This window comes from Acipenser ruthenus, chromosome 41 (assembly GCF_902713425.1).
Source record: "Acipenser ruthenus chromosome 41, fAciRut3.2 maternal haplotype, whole genome shotgun sequence".
Lineage (NCBI taxonomy): Eukaryota > Metazoa > Chordata > Actinopteri > Acipenseriformes > Acipenseridae > Acipenser > Acipenser ruthenus.
This window is the reverse complement of record NC_081229.1, coordinates 7,770,181-7,797,024: the sequence shown is the minus strand read 5'-3', so window position 1 is coordinate 7,797,024 and position 26,844 is coordinate 7,770,181. Positions and strand designations below refer to the sequence as shown.

At 45.5% G+C, this 26,844-nt stretch overlaps 1 protein-coding gene and 1 long non-coding RNA gene across 2 annotated transcripts in view; both read left to right on the top strand.

The window, feature by feature from the left end:
* The window catches only part of LOC131709129 (H-2 class I histocompatibility antigen, Q9 alpha chain-like), a 51,629-nt gene extending 43,591 nt beyond the window's left edge, over nucleotides 1–8,038 (top strand). Inside the window, exons 4-8 of the mRNA XM_059011076.1 lie at nucleotides 1,795–2,106; nucleotides 2,613–2,714; nucleotides 6,278–6,310; nucleotides 6,722–6,769; nucleotides 6,982–8,038. Coding sequence (XP_058867059.1) covers nucleotides 1,795–2,106; nucleotides 2,613–2,714; nucleotides 6,278–6,310; nucleotides 6,722–6,768 — 494 coding nt within the window. The 3' untranslated portion in view covers nucleotide 6,769; nucleotides 6,982–8,038. The remainder of the gene's footprint in view (nucleotides 1–1,794; nucleotides 2,107–2,612; nucleotides 2,715–6,277; nucleotides 6,311–6,721; nucleotides 6,770–6,981) is intronic.
* Nucleotides 8,039–8,266: 228 nt separating this feature from the next.
* LOC131709134 (uncharacterized) overlaps nucleotides 8,267–26,844 on the top strand; it is a 53,047-nt gene continuing 34,469 nt past the window's right edge. Inside the window, exon 1 of the long non-coding RNA XR_009311386.1 lies at nucleotides 8,267–8,461. This is a non-coding gene — a long non-coding RNA (uncharacterized LOC131709134). The remainder of the gene's footprint in view (nucleotides 8,462–26,844) is intronic.

Genomic DNA, 26,844 nt, shown 5'->3' with positions numbered 1-26,844 from the left:
GGGTTTGTTTGAAAGCATGACTGCTTCACCTCCCTGTGACTGTCATCATGCTCATGTTGTAGTTGTGTGTACATGGTTGGTATTCCTTGGGCTGCATCTTTCAGAACATGATTCTGTTTAATTGCTCTGTACAATTTGTTTTATAACATTTTTTTCCGTTTGGATGCCATGTGTTTTTTTTTTTTTTTTAAAAAGCAGCGTGTCCGCTGACGTTTCTATTAGAGCCTCTGTCCTCCTAACAAACACAGTGTTTGTGACATGCATGTGTCACGTGATCAAGCTAAAGAGCTTCCATTGGGCAAAATGAAATAACTAAACAGTCTGTATTGACTCATCTACCCGCACATGTTGAATGTGCTGGCAGTCTCACACAAGTACATTTTCAAAGCCTTGGCCACCGTGGCAAACTTGGTGAAAAATACCTGAGCCTCAACGGAAATCGTTTGGCTTGTGGTGAGAGGCGAGCGGGAACGTAGCAGAACAAGCTGGGTTAAATAAATAAATCATTCAGACGAAGAACAGCAACGTGTATTCAAACAGTTTTGAGAGAGTCAGTCTTTTTTATTTCAAGGTCTTTAGTAAAAAAATCCGAAGTTCCACAATTTTACAACAATCCTTTTGCATGACTTCAGATTCCCATAGATAGATTTTCACATAGTATGTAGGTTTTCAAATATAAAATGTGGGACGCAGTACATATCCAGTTTTACTTGTGATAAGTGGAAACAGCGTTTATGTTGTATATTCCTTGACTATGGAACAGCCGTGACAAACGGTTTAACACTTATTCATGAAGCACACGTGTGATCGAGGGTAAGTTAAGTCTTTGAATGGGGCAACAGCCATATATATCAGAACAACGACAACAAAAGCAAAACTCTCAATCACATGATCACAGTAACGTTCATTAGAATATTTAAAGTGTGAGATGACGCACATTATTAGTATAGCTTTTTTTAGTAATCAATAAGTAGCCTATATTATTTTAACTACAAATAATACAATACAACTGACATGCAGAAACTACTACTATACAGTAGGGATTGAAAAAAGAAAAAAACGAGTCGTGAATTTAAAAAAATGTTTAGAAAACCTAATATTTCTGCTATTTTTGAAAGAATAAAAACAGCACTAATTATATCCACATAATCGTAGGCCATTCTTAATGTTTTATAGGTAAAAACAGGTTTCTCAGTCACACAGAAACAATAACACTATGGCAAAAATCTAGTTTCTCCTCCGTGGAATGGTGTCCATGCGGTGCTAGGGAGTACATCATCCTACGATGCAGACTCTGCATCTACCTACTGACAACCACAGATATAGAATATTCTGCTGGCAACTACTTCCACAAAGTGTAAGCATGTGCATGACTTGTCCTGCCTCGCCTGCAGGGGGCTGCAAGGCTCTCTGTTTCTTTCCTCGTCCCCGCCCCACCCCCACCCCCGCTCCTCCCACCACCACACCAAATTCCTGGTGAGAACCCTGATACTGCACAGGACAGCAGGACAGAGGGGAGAGCCACTAGTGCTGTCTGATAGTATTGCAGTGCAAGCAAGGTACTGCACAGGACCTTCAGAGGAGCAGTGTGTGCTGTGACTGCTGTGCCTGATATAGACACACTCTCCCTGATATAGACACTGTCTCCCTGATATAGACACACTCTCCCTGATATAGACACTGTCTCCCTGATATAGACACTGTCTCCCTGATATAGACGCTCTCTCCCTGATATAGACGCTCTCTGTCTGCAGTGACTCTGCTCTCCCTGATATAGACACTCTCTCCCTGCAGTTCCTCCTGCAGTGACTCTGCACCAGAGGAAAGCTCGTGGATCTGCAGACACGGAGGTCCTGTGTCATGTGACAGGGTTCTTCCCCCGCGCTGTGGAGGTGACCTGGGTCAGAGACGGACGGGATCAGCTGGACGAGGGGGTGCAGAGTGGGGAGGTGCTTCCCAACCAGGACGGGACCTACCAGCTGAGAAAGATCCTGACCGTGAGCTCTGAGGAGCAGAAGGGACACAGCTACTCCTGCCAGGTGGACCACGCCAGCTTCACTGAGAAACAGAACTTCATCTGGGATCCCAACATGAGGAGTAGCGATGGTAATGAGGGTGATGATGAGTTAGAGAGAGAGGGGGGAGAGGGAGGGAGGGATCCTGACAGTGAGCTCTGAGGAGCAGAAGGGACACAGCTACTCCTGCCAGGTGGACCACGCCAGCTTCACTGAGAGACAGAACTACATCTGGGATCCCAACATGAGGAGTAGCGATGGTAATGAGGGTGATGATGCGTTAGAGAGAGGGGGGATAGGGAGGGAGGGATCCTGACAGTGAGCCCTGAGGAGCAGGGGAGACACAGCTACTCCTGCCAGGTGGACTACAGAAATAGTGGTGTAACAGAGGGAGTGAGGAGGAATGAGAGATGGAGTGAGTGGAGAGGGTGTTGGACTGTGTGTGGATGGGAGGGAGGCTGAATCTAGTTGTACTGTTACTGAGCTAAATCAAGTAGCTGTTGTAATTCAATTCAGTGAAGTTGTTCCTGTGTTGATTTGCCCTGGCTGACTGACTGCAGTAAATGAACTCCCACAAACCCTGCTCTGTGTTTGCAGGCGGCCCCCCTATTGGGATCATTGCTGGAGTCATAGGGGGTGTACTGGCTATACTGGCTGCAGTGATCATTGGAGTGGTGATCAGGAAGAAGAGACAAGGAGGTGAGTGAGAGGGGGAGGAGTGAGGGAAGAGAGAGGAGGGAGGGAGGGCGGCAGTGAACTGCAGTGCTTTCAGCAGACACACACTTGTGCGTTTACAACTCAGACCTGAACTGGCTCAGAGTGGATCAGATGAGAAGATTCTTTTTACACTTTTTGCACAGAGCTATGGTGGCTCTGGCCCTGTATGCGCGCACATCGCCCCTGAACTGCAGTGCATGTCCGATGATGTCACGTCAACCACCCCTTGCGTGAGACATTCCCCCAAATCACAGATCCCCCAAATTAAGACACCTGTTTGTTTAAATTTCCAGTCTCTTCTTCAGGGGTGTGTAGACATTTACAGACACGGGTGTTATCTACATTTACACACGAGTCTCACAGCTCTTCTGTATGTCATGTAACATTAACTCCTGTTTATTTTCTTACCCATGAAAAAGACGTATTTTTGTTATATAACAGAATTTTATCGTTCTCCCCCCAGAGCTCAAGTTTATTCACCAGATCCTAACAGCGCATCACAGACTATCGATGATACAATTAAAAAACAAAGCCCTTCATGAATCACAAGATTTCCTTCTCGGGGTGAATCCAGCCCTTTGTTTCCAGAGTGAGACACAGCAGCTCTGAAGCTGTAAAATAACAGTGTATAATAACACAAAAACTATTTAAAAATGAAACATTGTGTTTATTGCAAATCACAACAACTTATTATTTTTTTATATATTGTCATCAAATCAAAATGTATCAAATGTTTAAAAAAAACTGATTAGAACAAGTAGATGAGCTGTTACCATTTAAACATGTGATCTACACACAACCTGCGTTATTAAACACATCATGCATTACATTGTGTATTAGATTTTGAATGTTGCTCACAACCTCATACGTGACTCTGCTGTAGGCTTGCTCATCACACTGAGACTGGTTTGTACTGCAAAAAACAATGTAAATATCAAATAGCAAACCCGGGACGATTTCACAATTTCACTGCTTCACGACAAGAAAGAGAGCTGAGCCGTCTCGGAATGGGGATAACCACTTCAACACCATGACATACGCACGTACTTCAAATGAAAACCCACTTACAGTACCATGCCGTACGTGCGTACGTGACGTTTCCCATTCTATTCTAGGATCGGTTTCTCAGTCTAGCGTTTCAGGTTTCATTCTCTTAAGGCAGTGCTAGCACTGTGGAATGTGCAATGAAAGTCAGGGGAGGGTCAGGTGACTTTTGTATCCAATTGCGTGTCATGTAGCGATTCCAATTATTATTATTATTTATTTATTAGCAGACGCCCTTATCCAGGGCGACTTACAATCGCAAGCAAATACATTTCAAGTGTTACAATACAAGTAATACAATAATTTTTGTTCAAGTGTGACAAACCACAATTCCAATCTAGCTGTGGGCGTGTAGAAGACTGAGATATATTGCAGGAAGCCATTCAACTTTTACAAGTATATATACAGTTTTTTAAATTATTATTTTTTGTATTATTATTTGTTTTACTTGTTTAGTTGTAGTTTATATAGTTTTTAGCGAAAGCTAAACATGGCAACGTACTTGGAGAACGACAACGGGAGTGAAGTTGGTTCGGAGGATTTTGATACCAGCGACAGTGATGCTGACTTATCACTCAGCGATGATGATGAAGAGGATGTGGAGCCAAGAGCAGCAGGGGACTGAGTGTTTATTACTGATCAGCAATGATGATGAAGAGTATGTGGAGCCAAGAGCAGCAGGGGACTGAGTGTTTATTACTGATCAGCAATGATGATGAAGAGGATGTGGAGCCGAGAGCAGCAGGGGACTGAGTGTTTATTACTGATCAGCGATGATGATGAAGAGGATGTGGAGCCGAGAGCAGCAGGGGACTGAGTGTTTATTACTGATCAGCAATGATGATGAAGAGGATGTGGAGCCGAGAGCAGCAGGGGACTGAGTGTTTATTACTGATCAGCAATGATGATGAAGAGGATGTGGAGCCAAGAGCAGCAGGGGACTGAGTGTTTATTACTAATCCCTACGATCATTTGATTCTGCACCTGTTTACACAGATGTGCACCCCGCCGTGGAACTTGAGAGTTTGCGATCTCCATTGGAGTGCTTTTTGGCTTTTGTTACTGAAAAGCTAATCACTTACCTTTGTGACTGTACAAACAGAAGAGCATGCAGCTACTTTACAAGTAAGCCAGCTGCAAACGGGAAGCTGTTTGGTTTGAAATGGCAGTGCTGTGATGAAATACTATCAAAACACAGCACTGGGTACAGGCAATAAAGCAGAAGTCTGCGGCAGCCAGATCCATCACAATGCAGCCAGATCCATCACAATGCCTGCGCAAAGTAGCTGTGTACATGCATTTGTGATATTCCACGAATACAAGAGAAGCAGAGACTGTAAAAAAGATGCAGGATCTGCTACGGAAATGAAAACAAGAAAAGACAAGAAAAATGCAGTGGTTGCGAAGGCAGCCCTGGGTTCTGTTGTATTGAACATTTCAATAAATGGCACAGAGCAAGTCAATACTGGCACACGTTTTGTTGTTTAATTTTTATTTGATAATTACTGTTTACTGATTATTATTGTTATTATCAGCATTTCTGTTTTCATTGTTCAAACAAAAAATAAATAAAAAATGTTTTTTTATCTCTATTGAACAGGGGCATGTAGTACACAGGGACATAAAGGGTTAATGAAAAACACAGTTTAGGTTATTTATTTGTGTTTTATTCATCATATGTTAACATAGCAATTACAGGTTTGAAAATATTATTATTATTATTATTATTTTCAAAATCTGGTACCTGTGAAGGGGTTTCATTTTTACATCTGGAGTTGAAGTGGTTCAAATTGTCTCGGGTGAATGGGATTGACGCAGTGTGAGCGGGGTAGCTTGGATTGATGCAGTGTGAACAGGGTAGATTGATGCAGTGTGAACGGGGTAGCTCGGATTGATGCAGTGTGAACGGGGTAGCTCGGATTGATGCAGTGTGAACGGGGTAGCTTGGATTGATGCAGTGTGAACGGGGTAGCTCGGATTGATGCAGTGTGAACGGGGTAGATTGATGCAGTGTGAACGGGATAACTCGGATTGATGCAGTGTGAACGGGGTAGATTGATGCAGTGTGAACGGGGTAGCTCGGATTGATGCAGTGTGAATGGGGTAGCTTGGATTGATGCAGTGTGAACGGGGTAGCTCGGATTGATGCAGTGTGAACGGGGTAGCTCGGATTGATGCAGTGTGAACGGGGTAGTTCGGATTGATGCAGTGTGAACGGGGTAGCTCGGATTGATGCAGTGTGAACGGGGTAGCTCGGATTGATGCAGTGTGAACGGAGTAGCTTGGATTGATGCAGTGTGAACGGGGTGGATTGATGCAGTGTGAGCGGGGTAGCTCGGATTGATGCAGTGTGAACGGGGTGGATTGATGCAGTGTGAGCGGGGTAGCTTGGATTGATGCAGTGTGAACGGGGTAGCTTGGATTGATGCAGTGTGAAAACACAACTATGAAGCCAGTGAGAATCAGCTCAGTGACTAATCCTGTGTTTCCTTTTCACTCAGGTACCCAGAAGGCAGACTACAGCAAAGCTCCAAGTAAGTACTGGATTGAGTGCTTTTCCACATTGTGCATTTTAAACAGCATCTTATGTGTTTGATTGAATTGTCAATAGGAGACTCCTGGGATAGTGGCTGCTTATTCCTCTAATTCTGCCATTCAGATCCTACAAACAGTGTGTCTTGTGAAGTTAGACTGTGTGTCTGCAGTGTCTGTGTGTCTCCAGTGCTGTGTCTCTGCTCCACAGCGTCCCTCTGTGTGTCTCCAGTGCTGTGTCTCTGCTCCACAGCGTCCCTCTGTGTGTCTCCAGTGCTGTGTCTCTGTTCCACAGCGTCCGTCTTTGTGTCTCCAGTGCTGTGTCTCTGCTCCACAGTGTTCCTCTGTGTGTCTCCAGTGCTGTGTCTCTGCTCCATGCTGTGTCTCACTGGTCATGTTGTTGTTTATTTCAGGTAAGGAAGGCTCCGACACTTCCTCTGACACCGCCCCTAATGTCTGAGGTAAGAGTCAGTCCTGAACACTGAGAGGCTCTGCAGTCTTATTCACAATCACTCGTAAACATGCAGAGATTGAAGGGGAATATTGAGGACAGTTTAGGGTTATATCTGTGGTGTTGTGTGGTTTTGTTCCTGAGCTACATTGTGACTGTGATGACCTCACTGATGACCTCACTGGTCCTCTTTGTTAACGCCCCTTTTCTGTCTCATTCCAGGAGAGTGACTCCACTGCAGAGAGAATCAGCGAGTCTGCAGAGATTTCATCTTTTACAATCCTTCATACGCAATACTGCTTTATAGTTTGATTTGATTCCACACATTGCAACTGTACAAACCAGTAGACAAGGAACCTGCCTCAAAATCAACTGTGTGAATCAGCAAACAACACAAATGATACAATGAGAGGAACAAGAGCATGCATTTCTACAACATGACATTATAATGGGATACAGCAAGACGACCCGTTTAACAAGGAGCTGTCGTATCCATGCAGGGCTATTGTAGAAACACTAACACTCACTAGTGAAATTTATTAATTCATTATCTAGACATTAGTAAAGTGTTCTAGTTGAATGTTTGTCAAAGTACAGTCAATTCTCATTGAAACAAACAGTACTGTAACTTCAACACAAACTCACAGGATGCATTTGGCTTTAGACCCCTGATAATCAGAGTTACTGATGAGACACATTTGTTTTGCTGGTCCCTTGTTTGTATTGATGAGAGTTGACTGTCTTCTCTTTTAGCATTGCTGCATGTGTCCTGTTTAAGGCAGACACTGAGTCGGAGTGAGTCGGTGTCTTCACTTCAGTTTGAAATGTTGCAGTTCCCTTGTCTACTGGTCCGGCTTTGTTTATTTACTATGTTGATGTTTTTCTCAATCAGAATGTGCTTTTGATAATACCTTAGATAGTTTGTTAAGAGTGTCTCGCTGTTCCCGTGTCCCAGTCCCCAGGGTTAGTGTTCCCCAGTGTCCCAGTCCCCAGGGTTAGTGTTCCCCAGTGTCCCAGTCCCCAGGGTTAGTGTACCCCAGTGTCCCAGTCCCCAGGGTTAGTGTACCCCAGTGTCCCAGTCCCCAGGGTTAGTGTTCCCCAGTGTCCCAGTCCCCAGGGTTAGTGTACCCCAGTGTCCCAGTCCCCAGGGTTAGTGTTCCCCAGTGTCCCAGTCCCCAGGGTTAGTGTACCCCAGTGTACCAGTCCCCAGGGTTAGAGAGATAGTAAAAGATAAGATGATACAATACCCCTTTAAATGACACAGAAAGGGACAGGCGAGGCACCTTCATGTGATCAATACATTGTGATGTTCATCAGCCATCAGCTTCGTGTTCCACATCACTGATGCAGCAAACCTGCTTCACTGCATTGCAGTGAGAGCTGCTCATCACTGCTAGGTAGTGTTAGGGGTAAGCAGGTGTAGAGAGAGGAGGGAGGAGAGGAGGGGTGAGAGGAGAGGGAGGGGTTAGAGTGGAGATGAGAGGGAGGGGTGAGAGGAGATGAGAGGGAGGGGTGAGAGGAGAGGAGAGGGAGGGGTTAGGGTTTGCATCTCCTGATTGTCGTACACGCGTGTGGTTGAATGTACTGATTTCTGTAAATCGCTTTCATTGAAATGCTTGAGTTGTGCATATTATTATACACATAGATTTTTTTGTGAGGGGATAAGTTTAATTTTCAAGTCTTTTCTTTTTTTAGTAATAAGGTTTTGGTTCTTTTTTTAGTCATAAGGTTTTGGTCTCTTATTGAGTGCAGTGCCGTTCCAATGGGGAAGCAGCCTCCTCATGATAAGACATCCCAGGGGGACCAGGTGGGGCAGACAGACAGACAGACAGCGGCTGCTTCACCAGCCTCTCATTCCTGCCTTTCACCTGCAGGGGGCCTGGGGTTAAATCCAGCTGCTCCGTGTGTGTGATGATCCCAGCTAGTCCACCCCCAGTGGAGCCAGAACACAATCCAGCTGTGTCTGTGCTTGAGAGAGGCCCAGGACTGAATGAGAGGGAGGTGGGGGGTTGGGGTCCCGGGTCAGGACTGAGGGTCTCTCTCTATCCACAGAGCCTGCTAGCCCTCTGTTAAAATGCATTGAAAAATTGTAATCTGAGGCACTTAAATTATTGGAATAAAACTATTGAGACTGCAGTTGTCTTTTGGTGTTTCTTTTATTTTAAATTATGTCCTGCCCGTGCTGCAGCCTGTCCCGTGCACGGCTCCGATAGGAAACATGTTTCTGTGAGTGGCTGCATGAGAAGCTGCATGAGCAGCATCACATTCACAGATCTGCTCAGTTACTGTCACTGGCAATGCTGCAGCCCTGATCAGCACCACATTCACAGATCTGCTCAGTTACTGTCACTGGCAATGCTGCAGCCCCGATCAGCACCACATTCACAGATCTGCTCAGTCACTGTCACTGGCAATGCTGCAGCCCTGATCAGCACCACATTCACAGATCTGCTCAGTTACTGTCACTGGCAATGCTGCAGCCCCGATCAGCACCACATTCACAGATCTGCTCAGTCACTGTCACTGTGGCAATGCTGCAGCACTGATCAGCACCACAATCACAGATCTGCTCAGTTACTGTCACTGGCAATGCTGCAGCCCCGATCAGCACCACATTCACAGATCTGCTCAGTCACTGTCGCTGGCAATGCTGCAGCCCTGATCAGCACCACATTCACAGATCTGCTCAGTTACTGTCACTGTGGCAATGCTGCAGCACTGATCAGCACCACATTCACAGATCTGCTCAGTCACTGTCACTGGCAATGCTGCAGCCCTGATCAGCACCACATTCACAGATCTGCTCAGTTACTGTCACTGTGGCAATGCTGCAGCCCTGATCAGCATCACATTCACAGATCTGCTCAGTTACTGTCACTGTGGCAATGCTGCAGCCCTGATCAGCACCACATTCACAGATCTGCTCAGTTACTGTCACTGTGGCAATGCTGCAGCCCCGATCAGCACCACATTCACAGATCTGCTCAGTTACTGTCACTGTGGCAATGCTGCAGCCCTGATCAGCACCACATTCACAGATCTGCTCAGTTACTGTCACTGTGGCAATGCTGCAGCCCTGATCAGCATCACATTCACAGATCTGCTCAGTTACTGTCACTGTGGCAATGCTGCAGCCCTGATCAGCACCACATTCACAGATCTGCTCAGTTACTGTCACTGTGGCAATGCTGCAGCCCTGATCAGCACCACATTCACAGATCTGCTCAGTTACTGTCACTGTGGCAATGCTGCAGCCCTGATCAGCACCACATTCACAGATCTGCTCAGTTACTGTCACTGTGGCAATGCTGCAGCTCTGATCAGCACCACATTCACAGATCTGCTCAGTTACTGTCACTGGCAATGCTGCAGCCCTGATCAGCACCACATTCACAGATCTGCTCAGTTACTGTCACTGGCAATGCTGCAGCCCTGATCAGCACCACATTCACAGATCTGCTCAGTTACTGTCACTGTGGCAATGCTGCAGCCCTGATCAGCACCACATTCACAGATCTGCTCAGTTACTGTCACTGTGGCAATGCTGCAGCTCTGATCAGCACCACATTCACAGATCTGCTCAGTTACTGTCACTGGCAATGCTGCAGCACTGATCAGCACCACAGGGAGCTAAACCAGCTCAGCTTTTAATACAGTGCGGAGACAGAGCTGGGGTTTGAGCTTCGGAGTTCTCATTGTCAACATTCCTATGCCAAGTATTTATTATTTATTGCATTTATATAGCACTTTTTATACACAAGTATTGCAAAGCACTGTACAGCACATAGCAGAAAAAAACAACAAACCACAATACATTTGTATAGCATGTCACACATGCAACTACCACAGTCACACCATTAAAATAACAGATTTAAATAACAGGATACACATAATAATACAAAAGCAGCAATTTTAAAGTTACATTAAAACCCACTGAGATAAGAAAGCCATTTTATAAAAGTGTGTTTGTAGTCTTGACTTGAAAACTGTAACAGTCCCAGCTTCCCTGACAAATGAAGGCAGAGCATTCCATAATTCAGGAGCTCTACAAGAAAAAGCCCTCCCTCCTCCCGTGTTGCTTTTGTTGACTCTAGGAATAACCAGCAGCTCCGCATCCTGTGATCTCAAAGCGCGGTTTGGAAGATACGGGGTCAGTAACTCCTGCAAATAACGAGGTGCTAATCCATTCAGGACCTTGGAAGTTAACAGCAAAATCTTCAAATCAATTCTATACAGCACAGGGAGCCAGTGTAAAGAAGCCAGAACAGGGTTAATATGTTTTCTTTTCCCGGTTTTAGTCGCATTATTCTGAACAAGCTGCAAGCGGGATACCACACGTTCTGGGACACCAGAAAAAAGTTCATTACAATAAATGAAATTTATAATTAAAGTTCGGGAGGAGGGTCAGACACCAATCTCCGCATCACCAAATTGAATCATTCAATTTACACATTAGCTAATTTAAATTGTTAGCACTATAAATACCCTCTTCACTTATCTCTCAGTTGCGTTTTGATTTCATCGTACACGCACGCATCATGGTCTGCATTCTGGATTATTCCGTTTCGACGGATGATGATCTGTTTGCTGTTTCCCCGGAGCCGAGATCCACGCAACCAGTTCAACCAGCCCTTCCCGGGCCAACTCCACCACAACTTCGGTCGGCGGTATTACCACTCCAAACTTCTCTGCCCAGATGTCAGCTTCTCCTGTCTGCTGTGGCTCCCGCCTGGCCACTCGTTCCTCCGCAACTCCTGAAATCAGAGACTGGACGATCTCCCGGCTCCAGCTTTATCTTCGTAGCAACAACATCCCATTCAAATCTACAGCACGTAAGGAGAATTTGTTTACTTTATTTCATCCTTCCCGTCGCAGGCGCTATGACGTCATCACAGATCGTTGCTTTACCCAGTGTTGCCAAGTCTCATGACAAAACAGGTGTTTCTACAAATTCCAACCTGTGACTCTCAAGAAACAAGCCCAATTTCCGCTTATTATAAGCGGACTTGAAACACCTCCCCACGCACAGACTGCATCTCCACGAAGCGCGTCTACATCCGGAAAACTCCGAAGGCGGGACCACAGCACCTGTCAATCAAAGGCTCATTCAGCAGTTCCTGAGCATGCTGGCTCCAACTATAACCTTTCAGGTTACCTCCCCTCACTGCAGGCGTCCAGCAGGCCCCTGCAGTGACCTCTTTGGCCACTATGGGCGTCCAGCAGGCCCCCATAGTGCTCCCTTCACCTCCAACTATAACCTTTCTGGTTCCATTCCCTCACTGCAGGCGTCCAGCAGGCCCCTGCAGTGATCTTTGGCCACTATTGGCGTCCAGTAGGCCCCCATAGTGCTCCCTTCACCTCCAACTATAACTTTTCTGGTTCCCTTCCCTCACTGCAGGCGTCCAGCAGGCCCCTGCAATGACCTCTTTGGCCACTATGGGCGTCCAGCAGGCCCCCATAGTGCTCCCTTCACCTCAAACTATTACTTTTCTGGTTCCCTTCCCTCACTGCAGGCGTCCAGCAGGCCCCTGCATTGACCTCCTTGGCCACTATGGGCGTCCAGCAGGCCCTCATAGTGATTCTTTCTCAGTGAAATGCTTTTCTTTCTGCTCATCGGCAGTTTTGAGCATTTGTATCCAGAGATTGTTTTGCCAGATTTGTAATAACTTCATTGAAGGAACCTGTGCTATTCTGCCTGTAACTTCCTTCATTTCCGCTCACCGTAACTCCATCACACCTAGCATCAACAGTCCCTCATGAAGATTGCTCCCTGCAATATGCAAATCGACCACGCCATATTCTTAATCAAAATTGCTGGGAAAAACGCATGACTGGCAAAAGCCAATATATCAAACACATTTAAAATCATGCCCATTGAGCCTGTCCTCAGGGGATTGTATTTTTTATATTTCCACTTTTCTGTCCAGTCCCCCTCCTATTAAACGCAATCTTCTGTCCCTCCTAGGCCATTTAAACTACATGGGAGCATGGGAGGATTTGCAAACAAGAGGATGCCATTCAGCCCATCTTGCTCATTTGGTTGTTAGTAGCTTATTGATCTCGGAGTATCATCAAGAAGCTTCTTGAAGGATCCCAGGGTGTCGGCTTCAACATTACTAAGTTGGTTCCAGACCCTCACAATTCTCTGTGTAAAAAGTGCCTCCTATTTTCTGTTCTGAATGCCCCTTTGTCTAATTTCCATTTGTGACCCCTGGTCCTGGTTCAAAAAGTCTCCTGGGTTGACTTTATCAATACCTTTTAGGATTTTGAATGCTTGAATCAGATCACCGTGTAGTCTTTGTTCAAGTCTGAATAGCTTCTTTTCTTTTGGCCTGTCTGCATACGACATGTCTTTTAAATCCGGGACAATTCTGGTCGCTGTTCTTTGCACTTTTTCTGGAGCAGCAATATCTTTTTTTTTTTTTTTAATGAAGTGTCCAGAACTGAACACAATATTCTAGGTGAGGTCTTACTAATGCATTGTACATTTTTAACATTACTTCCCTTGATTTTAAATTCAAAACTTTTCACAATATATCCGAGCATCTTGTTGGCCTTTTTACAGCTTCCCCACATTGTCTAGATGAAGACATATCTGAGTCAACATAAACTCCTAGGTCTTTTTCAAAGATTCCTTCAATTTCAGTATCTTCCATATGATATTTATAATGCACATTTCTTGCCTGTGTGCAGTACTTTACACTTCTCTATTAAATGTCATTTGCCATGTGTCTGCCCAGTTCTGAATGCTGTCTAGATCATTTTGAATGACCTTTGCTGCTGCAACAGTGTTTGCCACTCCACCTATTTTTGTGTTGTGTGCAAATTTAACAAGTCTGCTTACTATGCCATAATCTAAATCATTTTGTAGATTAGGAATAGCAGAGGACCTAATACTGATCCCTGTAGTACACCACTGGTTACCTTGCTCCATTTTGATGTCTCCTCTAATCAGTAATTACAGTTGGGAGCGGCTGCTCCCGCGTTCCCCACCCCCCATCACTGCAGGCCCCTGCAGTGACCTCGCTGGCCACTATGGGCGTCCAGCAGTGCTCCCTTCACCTCTAACTATAACCTTTCTGGTTACCTCCCCTCACTGCAGGCGTCCAGAAGGCCCCTGCAGTGACCTTTCCGGCCACTATGGGCGTCCAGCAGGCCCCCATAGTGCTCCCTTCACCTCCAACTATAACCTTTCAGGTTACCTCTCCTCACTGCAGGCGTCCAGCAGGCCCCTGCAGTGACCTCGCTGGCCACTGTGGGCGTCCAGCAGGCCCCCATAGTGCTCCCTTCTCTGTCAAACGGTTTTCTACCAGCTGCGAGCTTCAGCAGGGCCCCACAGCCCCCTTCTATTCCTTACCTCCGCGGTCTTCCAAATGTAACCTTTTAGGTTACCCTCCCCTCACTGCAGGCATTCAGCAGGCCCCTGCAGTGACCTCCCTGGCCGCCATGGGTGTCCAGCACGACCCCATAGTGGTCTCTTCGCTGTGAGATGCTTTTCTTCTTTCAGCTTATTGGCAGTTTATTCAAACACTTTCAAAACCGTTCCCATTTTCTTTGAATATCAGTCAGGGCCGCAATACTGCATACTCTGGAGGCCTTCTGTTTTCTACATGTTAACTACTCCCTAATCCACGTGCATGCATTTCCTCGAATCCCTACTGCGTTCAGTTTGAGAAATTAATCTTTTATGTGGGACTTTGTCAAAAGCTTTCTGGAAATTTAAATAAACCATGTCATATGCTTTGCAATTTGTACGCAATGAGGATAAATCCTCGAGGCAGAGCTTTTATCTCCTACCTTCTCTCTATTTGATCCTTTCTGTCGATTCCCTCAATGATGTCATACTCATGGTTTGGTTCCTTTTTTTTTTTTTTTCGCAAGGAACTCCGCCTGTGGGAGCTCCTACTAAAAGAAAGGAATGGCAGTACTTTCTTTTACGACAGCTGTCTCCTGCTGCACAAAGACATTCAACCGTTCAAAGATGCAGCTCCCTCGCTTGGCTTTGGAGGATACTACAAGGGAAAATTGGTTTTCTGCTCCATGGCCTAACGAATTCAGCATTATTCCTATAACCGATCACTCCTCGTCATTGCGCAAAATGTGTCCATTTGCTGTAGCCGCACTCCTTTTGGGGGTCTTCCTGGGCTCAAAATCCATTCTTCTCCACTCACATAATTCACCTACAGTCTAAATCTTTAACAAGATCGTTCATTCTCCCACCATATAATGAGAATATTCAGAAGGATTACCTGTTTATCTGTTACTCATCAGTTCATTTTCAGAGCTCAACACATTCTCGGCCACCTGAATATAATCGATTCTCTTTCTTGTTTCCAAACGCAGAGATTCAGAGCATTGGCTTCCGAAGACGACCTCCTGCAAACTCAGATTCCTCATTTTTCAGACCTGACATTCATGTGAGCCACCTGCTGCATTCCCTGATTTTTGCAGGCTCAAGAAACAACTCTTCTCAGCATCACTCCCCGCTCACTGCAAATGTACTGGTCATCCTGGAATTGCTTTAAAATTTCACTTTGCATTCAACATTCCTTTCCATCATTTTCAGTGCCCCGTAGCGTCATCCTATTTTATGTCCCTTAAGAACAGAGCTGTAAGATTTGAATTTCCGGCATCAAGTTTTTCTACAAACTCAACTCAATTTCAGTGTCCTAGCTCTACACTCTGCAACTCACAAATTTCGCTAATCCTGAAAGGGCTTCAACTATCAGAATCTCTTTCTCCTCCTGCTTGCCTACCTATTGCCATCAACGTACTCTCTTGGTGCCTCTCACCTGCTCCAGCTACTCCTACCTGTTTTAGATAAAACCTTACAGCTCTTTCTCTTAGCCTTCTTGGGTTCCCATAGGTGCTGGGAGTCTACATCGCTCTCAAATTCAACCCCCAGATTCACCCCTTAATCTCTGACCTAGCAATCCCCTCATCTGATACCCTTTCCTTCCTGCTCAAAAGAAGTAAAACGGACCAGGAAGATTAGAGAAAGCTTTTCAATTTTGTTTATAAATTAAACTCCCATGTCCCATCTCCATCTTTCTCAGGGCGCATCACCCTCAGGCCAGCTGTTTATTAATGAAAACTGAACAATCGTCACCCAACATTTGTTCTTCTTTCACCTGATTTATTTCCAGGTCCGGATTCGCAGCTGAGCAGTTTTCCGGTCCTTCCTTCAGAATCGTAGCAGCTTTTTTCCACTGAGTTCCAGACACTCTTATCAAACGGTTAGGTCGTTGATCCTCCAGTGCTTACCAAGTTTACATAACAAATATTATGGAGCCTAAAAATGCTTTTACAGAAATGTGCTCTTAAGTGTTAGTAGCCTGCCTGGAGGAAGGGCAATCGAATCAGCCATGGATTCCCAGAGGTTTATTTCCCAAAAATGGGTTTTGTTTTCCTCTCCTGCGTGCTGATGATCATTTGTTAAAGGTTGGCTAAACCTTCAAGCGTGCTATATTCAATTCTAATTGTGGCATTGAGACCGGCTTGTCCTTTTTGGGGGTCTCAGCCTCGTCCAGTTGGCCAGGCAGCGAACCCTCAAACCAAGTTAGGTTTGATGCCAAATGAATGTGTATATACAGCATACTTTTCTGTTAAATCGCATACTCCGCATTCTCTACAATAAATATTTGTACTAAAACATTTTGTGATTGGTGTTTGTCCCGAACTACTGAATTGATTCTAGATGAAACAAAGGCATGCATTAGTCTTTTGGCATCAGATACAGAAATAATTGTTCTAAGTTTTGCTATATTTCTGAAATGATAAAAAAGATACTTTAGTAACTTCCCTGATATGAGTCTCAAATGAGAGACCAGGATCAAAGATGACCCCCAAATTCTTCATTTCTAGTTTAAGTTTTGATGAGAGACTGCAAGGGTCAAGCTCATGTAATCCCACATTTCCTTTTAGTTGATTCTGTGATCCCACTAGCATAACCTCTGTTTTATCTGAATTCAACATTAGAAAATTCTGTGACATCCAGTGCTTGATGTCTGTAAGGCAAGTAGCTAATAACACCCAGGCAGAAGAAAGTCCTGGCTTTAGGGACAAATCTAGCTGGTATCATCAGCATAGCAATGGAAGTTCACTCCGTGTCTGTGGATAATGTCACTTAACGGTAGCATATATAATGAAAACAACAAGGGACCTGGAATGGAGCCCTGTGGAACACCACAGACAACTTCTGATAATGCCGGTTTTACCACCCCAACAGAGACGAGCTGAAACCTATCAGAAAGATAAGATTTGAATCAGGATAGGACAAGGCCGGACAGTCCCACTGTGCTTTCAGGATGATTCAGTCGGATGGAATGGTCTACAGTATCAAAGGCAGCACTTAGATCTAGAAGAATTAAAACTGATGGAAAGCTTGAGTCAGAACTTACCAGCAGATCATTCACAGCTCTGACAAGGTCTGTCTCTATGCTATGTGTAGCACAAAAACCAGACTGAAACTTCTCAAATATACCATTGTGGCAAAGTGGTTAACAGTGTGCAGGTGCAGGTGATCAATAAACAGACGATTATAATCCAGGTGAAATGGTGTTTAATGGTTTGTAATCTGATTGCCTGATGGTGCAACAGCAGTACATAATTAACAATGTTAACAGGCAGTGCAGCGGCGTGTGTTGCTCTGTTTAAATCCACGGCTGGATCCCAAATGATAAACAGTCCCGTTCTTATTCATCCACACGTAACACAGACACAAACACGCACACACAAACACAGACACAAATACAAACACACAGACACAAATACAAACACAGAGACAAACAAAGACCCAGACACAAACACAGACACAGACAAAAACACAAGTCCACAGTGAGTGCTCCGGATCGTGTGAGCCGTCTAAACAATAACAAACAGTATTTTCAGACAAGACAAAACAAACAGAACACTCACAATGCTTTTTCACAATACTGGTCCTTCCGGGTCATTCCTTAACCATAACTGAAGGTACAGATTATGTTGCTTCGACCCCTGTTTGTCCCGTCACTCATGACCCCTTGGTAAACGATTGCAGCCACTCCTCCAATCCGCGGCTGCCACATCATTTCCCTTCCGGGTCGATGAGTTAATGCATCAAAGCTCCGTCTTTCCAGATGACTGACTTTCTTTTAACACTCGGAATGAAGTGTCAGGCCACGTAGTCCAGGGTACTCTGTTCCTGTTACTTAGCGCCCTCACAGGTCAGGAGGGATATTTACCTCCAAGAATCATTGTCTTTCTGTCACATATCCCACCGCTCAGAGTGGAGCCGAAGGAACACTCCGCTGAATCTACCTTTCCCATTACTCCCCCCTCCCGGGAAAAATAATCCGCATTTTGGTGATCTTTCCCTGCACGGTGTACCATGTGGTACATGAAGGGCTGCAATGCCAGATAGCACCGAGTTATCCGGGCATTGCTGTCCTTCATTGTGCTTAACCACTTGAGTGGGGCGTGGTCTGTGACCAGATCAAATCTTGCAAACACACATTTTCTCAAGTTAGCTGTCAGCCGGGCTAGCCTTAGAGACTGCACGATGGCTGTGACCCTAGCCAAATGCTCTCGCCAGGTGGAGCTGTAAATCACCACATCATCAATATACGCTGCTGCATATTCATGATGTGGGCATAAAACCTGGTCCATCAGTCTCTGAAAGGCAGCGGGCGCACCATGTAGCCCAAACGGCATGGTTTTGAAATGAATCAACCCTTCAGGGGTTGGAAATGCGGTTTTCTCTCTAGAACTGTGGGTTAAGGGGATCTGCCAGTATCCCTTTGTCAAGTCCAGAGTAGAGATAAACTTCGCCTTTCCCAGTCTATCTAGAAGCTCGTCGACCCGAGGCATGGGCTACGCATCAAACTTGGCAATAGCGTTTACTTTCCGGAAATCAAGGCAGAAGCAGTTGGTGCCGTTCTTTTTGGCCTCTATCACAATTGGACTACACCACTCGCTCCTGGAAGGCTCAATCACCCCAAGTTCAAGCATCACCCGCACCTCTTGTCGAACGCCACTTCATCGACTTTCTGGGATCCGGTAAGGTCTCTCTCGTACTGTGACACCTGAGGGAGAGACAATGTCATATTCAGCCAAGTTTGTCCTGCCAGGCACGTCAGAAAAAACATCGCTGAACTGGAAGTAACTGTTCACCCATCGAAATGATTTTAGTGCTAGGGGTCTCTAGACAGGGGCCTAACTCATCCTCTATTTCGCCTAGGGCTATAAATAAGGCCTTCCTTGCCTGCCAGGGCTTTAATAAATCGATGTGATAAATGTCCCTTTCATTACGGCAATCAGGCTGTCTAATTTCATAATTCACCTTTCCTATAGCCTGAATCACTTCATATGGCCCCTGCCATTTAGAACATCATTTCGATTCTGAGGCGGGAAGCAGCAGCATTACCTTGTCTCCTGGTTGAAAGGTTCGAATTAGTGCATTTTTATTGTAATGCTGCTGTTGCCGGTGCTGAACCGATTTGAGGTTGTCCTGGGCCAAACGACCGACCAAATCCAGGCGATCTCTTACTAGGAGCACATGCTGCACTGCATTTTTGGACGAGCCTTTGTGCTCTTCCCACCCCTCTCTCAACAGATTGAGAATGCCGCGAGGCTGTCAGCCATACAAGAGCTTGAAGGGGGAGAACCCTGTCGAAACTCTGAGGCACCTCTCTCACTGCAAAAAGGAGGTAGGGGAGAAGTGATGCCCAATGTTTCTGCTCCTGATTCACAAATCTTCTCAGCATCACCTTCAGGGTCTGATTAAAATGTTCCACCAAACCGTCCGTCTGTGGTTGATAAACAGATGTTCTGATGGGATGTATTTATAATTATATACACTTGCTGTAGCGTGTTAAACAGAAAGTTGGTTCCATGATCAGTCAGCATCTCTTTGGGGATCCCTACTCTAGCCATAATCTGTACTAACTCGGTGGCTATTGCAGCGGCACTAGTGGACCTCAATGGAACTGCCTCCGGGTATCGTGTTGCATAATCCACCACCACTAATATATGCGTATACCCGGAGTCAGAAGGTAGCAAAGGGCCGACTAGGTCCATTGAAAAATGCGTTCAAAGGGGGTGGAAATAATCGGCAGTGGGACCAAAGGGGCGGTGCGCACTCGACCCGGCGCACTCGCTGGCAGTCTGGGCATGTGGCTACATATTTCGACACATCAGTATGAAGACCTAGCCAATAGAACCTACCCATTGTCTTGTCAGCTCCGAGGTGCCCCACAAAAGGGATATCATGCGCCAGCCTCATGACCTCGGTCCGACAAGACGGGGGAACCAATAATTGTGTTACAGGCTGTCCTGCGCCCGTGGCGAGGTTTACCCTATACAGTAATTGCCCCTTGATACTGAAATGTGGATATACTAGCGCCCCAGCGTCGTCAACATCCTTCAATAGACCGGACCTGCCCCCAAGCATGCACTAGTGACGGGTCATTATGTTGGCCCCAGACTATGTCCGCGCTTGAGTACCACATGTCTGGTATATTGAGAGGGGTGGGTGTAGCATCTGCCCTGGATGGCCCAGTAACCTCACCCTCTCGGTCACACTGCGTTCCAACCCCATTTGACTGACGTTTGTTCCCATCTGAGCGCTCTCCCACCAGACCCCAGCCTTGTCTCAGTGATGCTCCTTCCCATTTTTCAGTCCTTCTCTCTTTGTTTTTCAAGGACGGAAAACAGGCAAAAACATTTCAGCTTTGTTTATGTTTATGTGTGTGGCTGAGACTGCCATTAATTTTATTATATCTCTACATTTTGGCCAGTCTCGGCCCAGAATAACCGGGTGTGATAGCCGTTCTGCCACCGCTACTACCAGGTGACGTTTTATCAGATCTACCAATAAATATACTTTTAGTGTGGGTGTGGCAAAGTGGTGAGTGAATACAGGTGAGTGCAGTGCAGAGTGGATATAAAACAGACAGACAATGATTTCCAGATGCAAGCGTGTTTATTGATTTAATTAACAATGTCCAGAGCCTTGTGGCAAACACCTGTAAATAATAATGTTGGAGTGATACAGCAGCGTGTATCACTCGTATTTGTAATTCCCCGGGTTTGACCCGTAACCAAAAAGTCCAGTTTTACACACCAACACTAAACACAAAACACAAACACAGTTCTTGGTCATAGTGAATACGTGCAAGTGGTGTAATACAGTTCTCTGTGAAATGCAGGGGTGAAAGTGATGTCCGGGTTTATGCTGGCTTTCGCTACAGCTCCGGATCGTGCAACTGGTAGTCTATTAAAAAACAGACGACAGTTAACAAAACACTAACAAACACAAGACAAAACTCACGGGTCACGAAACAGCACAGACTCCTTGTAGGTTTTCAGCACTAACCATTTACCAAGCAACAGATCACATGAGCTATGACCCCTATTTATATCCTCGCTCATGACCCCTAGGTTAACGAGCGCATCCGCTCCTCCAATCCTCAGATGCCACACCGTTTACCGTCTGGGTCATTGAGTTTGGATACCGTAGCTGCGCCCCTTTCCTAAATGACCAACTTCCACCTAGCACCATTCGATCTCTGTCACAGTGGGGTATGTCGCTGTGTCTCCATGGATACAGGAGATAGCCACTTGACCTGGTGGCCGCCACGACACACCGCCCAAGAGAGATGTTCGAATTAAGGTCTGCGCACACCCTGTGTCCACTAATGCGTGGGTTTTCACATTCCCTAAAATCACATCAACAATCCAAGGCCCCTCCTGACCATTTTCCCCTCACTCACCTATTTCTTGTGCCCAATTACACACCGCCATGTCACACTCCATTGCAGCGGGGCATGACCTGGCCTGGTGCTCCGGTTGGATGCACCTGAAACAAGTAGGGGGGACAGAGGGCACATTGGTTAAATATCTGTCCCGTTGCTGGTATGGCAACAGAGCAGGGGCAGCACCTCTACCCCAGCTGGGGGCCAACTTTGGTCTCCATGAAGAGGTGGCAAAGGGGCCCATCGGGGTCAGCGTCTGGGAGGTTTTGATCCTGGTGCTGGTGTGGGTGCTGGTGGTGTTGGGAGAGAGAGAGAGAGGTGGTGGTGGGTGGCTCTGGTTGCCATGAGGATGTCGGTCCGGGCGGAGACCAGGGAGTCTTCAAAGTCCTCGGCTAGTGTCACGGCTTGTTCCAGGGTGTCAGGGTTGTGGCGCCGTATCCACGTTTGAGTGTCGGCGCCGACCACATGGCAAAACTGCTCCACCACTATCGCCTCCCCCATCTGTAGACTGGTCTTCTTGGTGGGGGGGTCAGCCAGTGTACCTAACCTCTGCGTGACCACCCTGGGGTGTGTATCCCTAGACCTGTGGTACTCCCTGCACCGTACCCGGTGTGATATTGAGGTGACGGAGGATTGCCAGCTTTACCAGGTCATAATTGGCGGCTTCAGCATCGCCTGGTATGCTGCCTGAGCCTCCCCGATCAGGCAGGGTCCCAGCTGGCTCGCCCAGAACTCCCGTGGCCATGACGCTGTACAGCCAGCCACTTGAAAGCAACCAGGTATGCTTCTGGGTCATCCTCCGTGAGTCCTCCTTAATAGAAGGCGTCTGTGGAATCTCATTTCTGATGTCTAGTATTTTATTTTTAAAGAAATGTAAGACATTATTCAAGCTGTGAGAGGAGCCAATGTCAAGGGTAGAACTATTAGGGGAAGGATCTACAGTATCTACAGTATCTAGATACCAGTCAAGGTGATGTTGTAGGTATTAACCAGCTCATCTGCTGATGAGGACACAGAGAGTGGTAATGAGCTCAATACATCACAAATTTTAACAGCAGTTGAAGAATTAATTACTCAGGATTTAAATGTACGGTCCACAGTCTTTGTAGATACTGGCAGAGAGGTTTTTAATGACAACAGAGAGGGTGGATGTCACCAGTGTGGGGAAGGCTAAACAAACTGTGCTTTAAGGGGATTCATAAACCTTTAAGATCACAACATGAGCTACATCTGGAAGAATCTGTACATGTGTGATTAAGAATTTGAGTGATATTAGCTGGAGGGTTAATTGGAAAATAACTTGCAATACTAGCAGTGGAAAGCGTAAGTTCTGAGGGTTATTAAAATGTGTCATTGTCATTCTAAGAGTATGTTCTGATAAACACAATTATTGTTAATGGCAATACTTAATTTACATCAACAGACACTGAATCAGAAAAAGTAGTTTGAAAACAGGCAGAATGAGGCTGGATTGTTTCATAATATCATCAATCAATAATTATTTTTAAAAATCGCCCTTTTCAGATTGGCAGCTTTGGGAACAAATTATATATAAAGGTAGGGAACCAAATTGCATTGTGGCATGTTTTAACATAGTGAATGAAAGGTTCCTGCGGCACACCCTGAACACCCTGCTGCTCACCCTGAACACCCTGATGCTCCACACCCTGCTGCTCACCCTGAACACCCTGCTGCACACCCTGAACACCCTGCTGCTCACCCTGAACACCCTGATGCTCCACACCCTGCTGCTCACCCTGAACACCCTGATGCTCCACACCCTGCTGCTCACCCTACTGCTCACCCTGCTGCACTCCCTGAACACCCTGATGCTCCACACCATGCTGCTCACGCTGCTCCACACCCTGCTCCACACCATGCTGCTCACCCTGCTGCACACCCTGCTGAACACCAAGTGTGTGGGATACTAAAAATAATTCAATAAATTAATACATACATAAATGAAGAAATTAAGAAATAATACATAAATGAATAGATGTCTATATGTATTTATTTCGACATTTATTTATTAATTAAAATATCCTCCATAAAATATCCTCCATAGAAGTGCTTCTTTCTGACAGAAATATTGTGATTGGCTGACCTGACGGCTCTCAGCAAATAGGACGCGCAGCATCAGGAGGCTCCGGGCAGAATACAGTTTCACAGGTTGTGCCTTCAAAAGCGAAACCAACTGCTGATGAAAAACAAACAAACGCCCCGGTATTGCCAGGAATTGATAATGCAGAGAGAGACGTGTCGGGGACTCCCGACCTCTGAGTTTAAAATGCTGAGTCAAGCTAAAATAAACAAATAATGACAGAAACAATATAATCAGACTCAGTAATCACGCAGAAGATGATATAGTTTATGTCTAGATGTTTCTTTTATTTTAAATATAAATTATGTATTACATATGGAATACAACATATAGGGGTTTATGAAATAACACTAGTTAGTATTTTGTTTGATGAGAAGGTCAATATATTCTTACAGTGATGAGAGGTGTGGCTCATTATTTGTATTGATAATTATTATAATACTTGTTAGATGCCAGTAATATAGTTTCATAATAAGACACTATTTTGTAATGCAAACCCTTCCCTTGGTGTAGGTGTGTTTGTGTGTGTGGTGATGCAGTGGTATTATAGCATTCACTGAAAACCTACAGAGACACATCATTCAATGGGGTTTCGTTATTTTCTCTCTTCCAGTCTCTCTCTTTGTTATTTTCTCAAGCAGTTCAAATCAAGATTGAATCTCGCTTGATCAAGTTTAAAAGTGTAATGTGAATCTCGCTTGTAAAGTTTAAAAGTGTAATGTGAATCTCGCTTGTAAAGTTTACAAGTGTAATGTGAATCTCGCTTGTAAAGTTCAAAAGTGTAATGTGAATCTCGTTTGTAAAGTTTAAAGTGTAATGTGAATCTCGCTTGTAAAGTTTAAAAGTGTAATGTGAATCTCGTTTGTAAAGTTTAAAAGTAATGTGAATCTCGCTTGTAAAGTTTAAAAGTGTAATGTGAATCTCGCTTGTAAAGTTTAAAGTGTAATGTGAATCTCGCTTGTAAAGTTTAAAAGTGTAATGTGAATCTCGCTTGTAAAGTTTAAAGTGTAATGTGAATCTCGCTTGTAAAGTTTAAAAGTGTAATGTGAATCTCGCTTGTAAAGTTTAAAGTGTAATGTGAATCTCGCTTGTAAAGTTTAAAAGTGTAATGTGAATCTCGCTTGTAAAGTTTAAAAGTGTAATGTGAATCTCGCTTGTAAAGTTTAAAAGTGTAATGTGAATCTCGTTTGTAAAGTTTAAAAGTGTAATGTGAATCTCGCTTGTAAAGTTTAAATGTGTAATGTGAATCTCGCTTGTAAAGTTCAAAAGTGTAATGTGAATCTCGCTTGTAAAGTTTAAAAGTGTAATGTGAATCTCGCTTGTAAAGTTTAAAAGTGTAATGTGAATCTCGCTTGTAAAGTTTAAATTTGTAATGTGAATCTTGCTTGTTAATCTCAATACAGAGAGGCAGTGATGACGTATGAACACAGAAATGTTTTTATTCTGAACTCTGGTCTGTAGAACAATCCTTCCACACCCAGGTATGCCCTACCAGGAAGAGGCTGGTAACCTCTGAACCCAGTCTCATACCCACATGCCAGCAAACCCGCGGGATGCAGGAGCCTGTGAACTATAGTTACCATAGTCTCCCAGAGAGCTTCTGTGCCAATTTACTAAAGTCCTTAAGCAGTGTTTGTAGGATCCCTGTCCTCCCCCTGCCTGTCTGTTGCAGGTGTTGAGGTATCTTAGGAACAGCTCCACTAGAGTAAGAACAGGCAATATAGAAAAGGGCATTCTGCAGCTCCGTTCAGTTTCAGTACATGCGCTGCAAATACATTGTCTCATGACAGATCCTGCTGCCATTGTAGCACAGAGCAGAGAAGCACAGCTTCAGGGAGCAGAGCTCTAGAGAGCTGCCCTGCTTCACGATGCTGTTGTCCTGCCTGAGCAGAGTGAGAGAGCTCTGAGAGCTGCCCTGCTTCATGATGCTGTCGTCCTGCCAGAGCAGAGTGAGAGAGCTCTGAGAGCTGCCCTGCTTCATGATGCTGTCGTCCTGCCAGAGCAGAGTGAGAGAGCTCTGAGAGCTGCCCTGCTTCACGATCCTGTCATCCTGCCAGAGCAGAGTGAGAGGAGACATGCTGCTACACAGCAGGCTGTGCTGCTCTGGGTTTACCTCCTGCCTGGACTTTCCCTGCCTGCTTTCAGTGTCCCTCACCTGGGCTGTGCAGCTCGGCTCCCCCTAGTGGAATCACTGTGCTGTGCAGCTTGGCTCCCCTAGTGGAATTGTCCTGGCTCTGAGCAAAGCAGGCAGCCATTTCAGTGTCGAGGCAGTGAGGGACAGCGCTCTGGTAAGAGAGGCTTGTTGTGGTTTATCACTCGGCGTTTACTCATCTTAACAACTCTAATAGAGACACGCTTATTTTAATAAATAATGTATGAATATATCAGATCCAGGGTTACTGGTTCAGTTCACAGGGTGACAGCGAGGAGTGGGGAGGCCTGTGTGCTGCATGCCTGCTACATGTAAACACACTGGCAAGCCAACAAGGTGTGTTTTAGAGGAGCAGAGTGAAGCACTGAGGCTGGTGCTGTTCCAGTGTGACTCTGTGACTCTGTGCCCGATGGGGGGAGCCTGTCTGTGTTGTTGCTGGGAGTGGCACGGCTGCTGCAATGCAGAAGGAAGTTTTTCACTCTGGCACAGATCCTCTGTAAACCACCCTGGAAAGTCCCTGCTACTCCGTGCTTTCAGTTCTGAAGTATTACATCACGCTGTTGCTGTGCGTCCGTTACCACAGCAACGCACTCTGGAGGAATCCACACTAGCAGGCAGGAGTCACCTGACTTCAGGGAACTGGGAGCAGTGAAGGAGGGACCATGACTCTGAAGGGCTGCCTCAGTCCCTCCCCGCCCCCACTAGACAGGCCTCTGCTCTGAGTCGTGCTGCAGCGCCCCCTGTGGTGACCACAAGCAACAACAAAGACCTTTCCTTGAACGTCTACAAACACCACACAACAAACACATGCACAATAAGAACAGGGCTTCATTGCTCAGGTTTACAGCTTGTTGTAAATTGTTGGATTTTAGTCCAAAGGGTGTCCATTGAAAAGGTACAATATACAGGTAGTGTCCTATAGAAGGAGTATAGACAGTGTAAGTCACCTGCAGTGTAGTGAACACAAACACAAGAGTATAGACAGTGTAATATCACCCTGCAGTGTACTGAACACAAACACAAGAGTATAGACAGTGTAATATCATCCTGCAGTGTACTGAACACAAACAGTAGTATATTATTTTGAGTTTAGTGTTGGT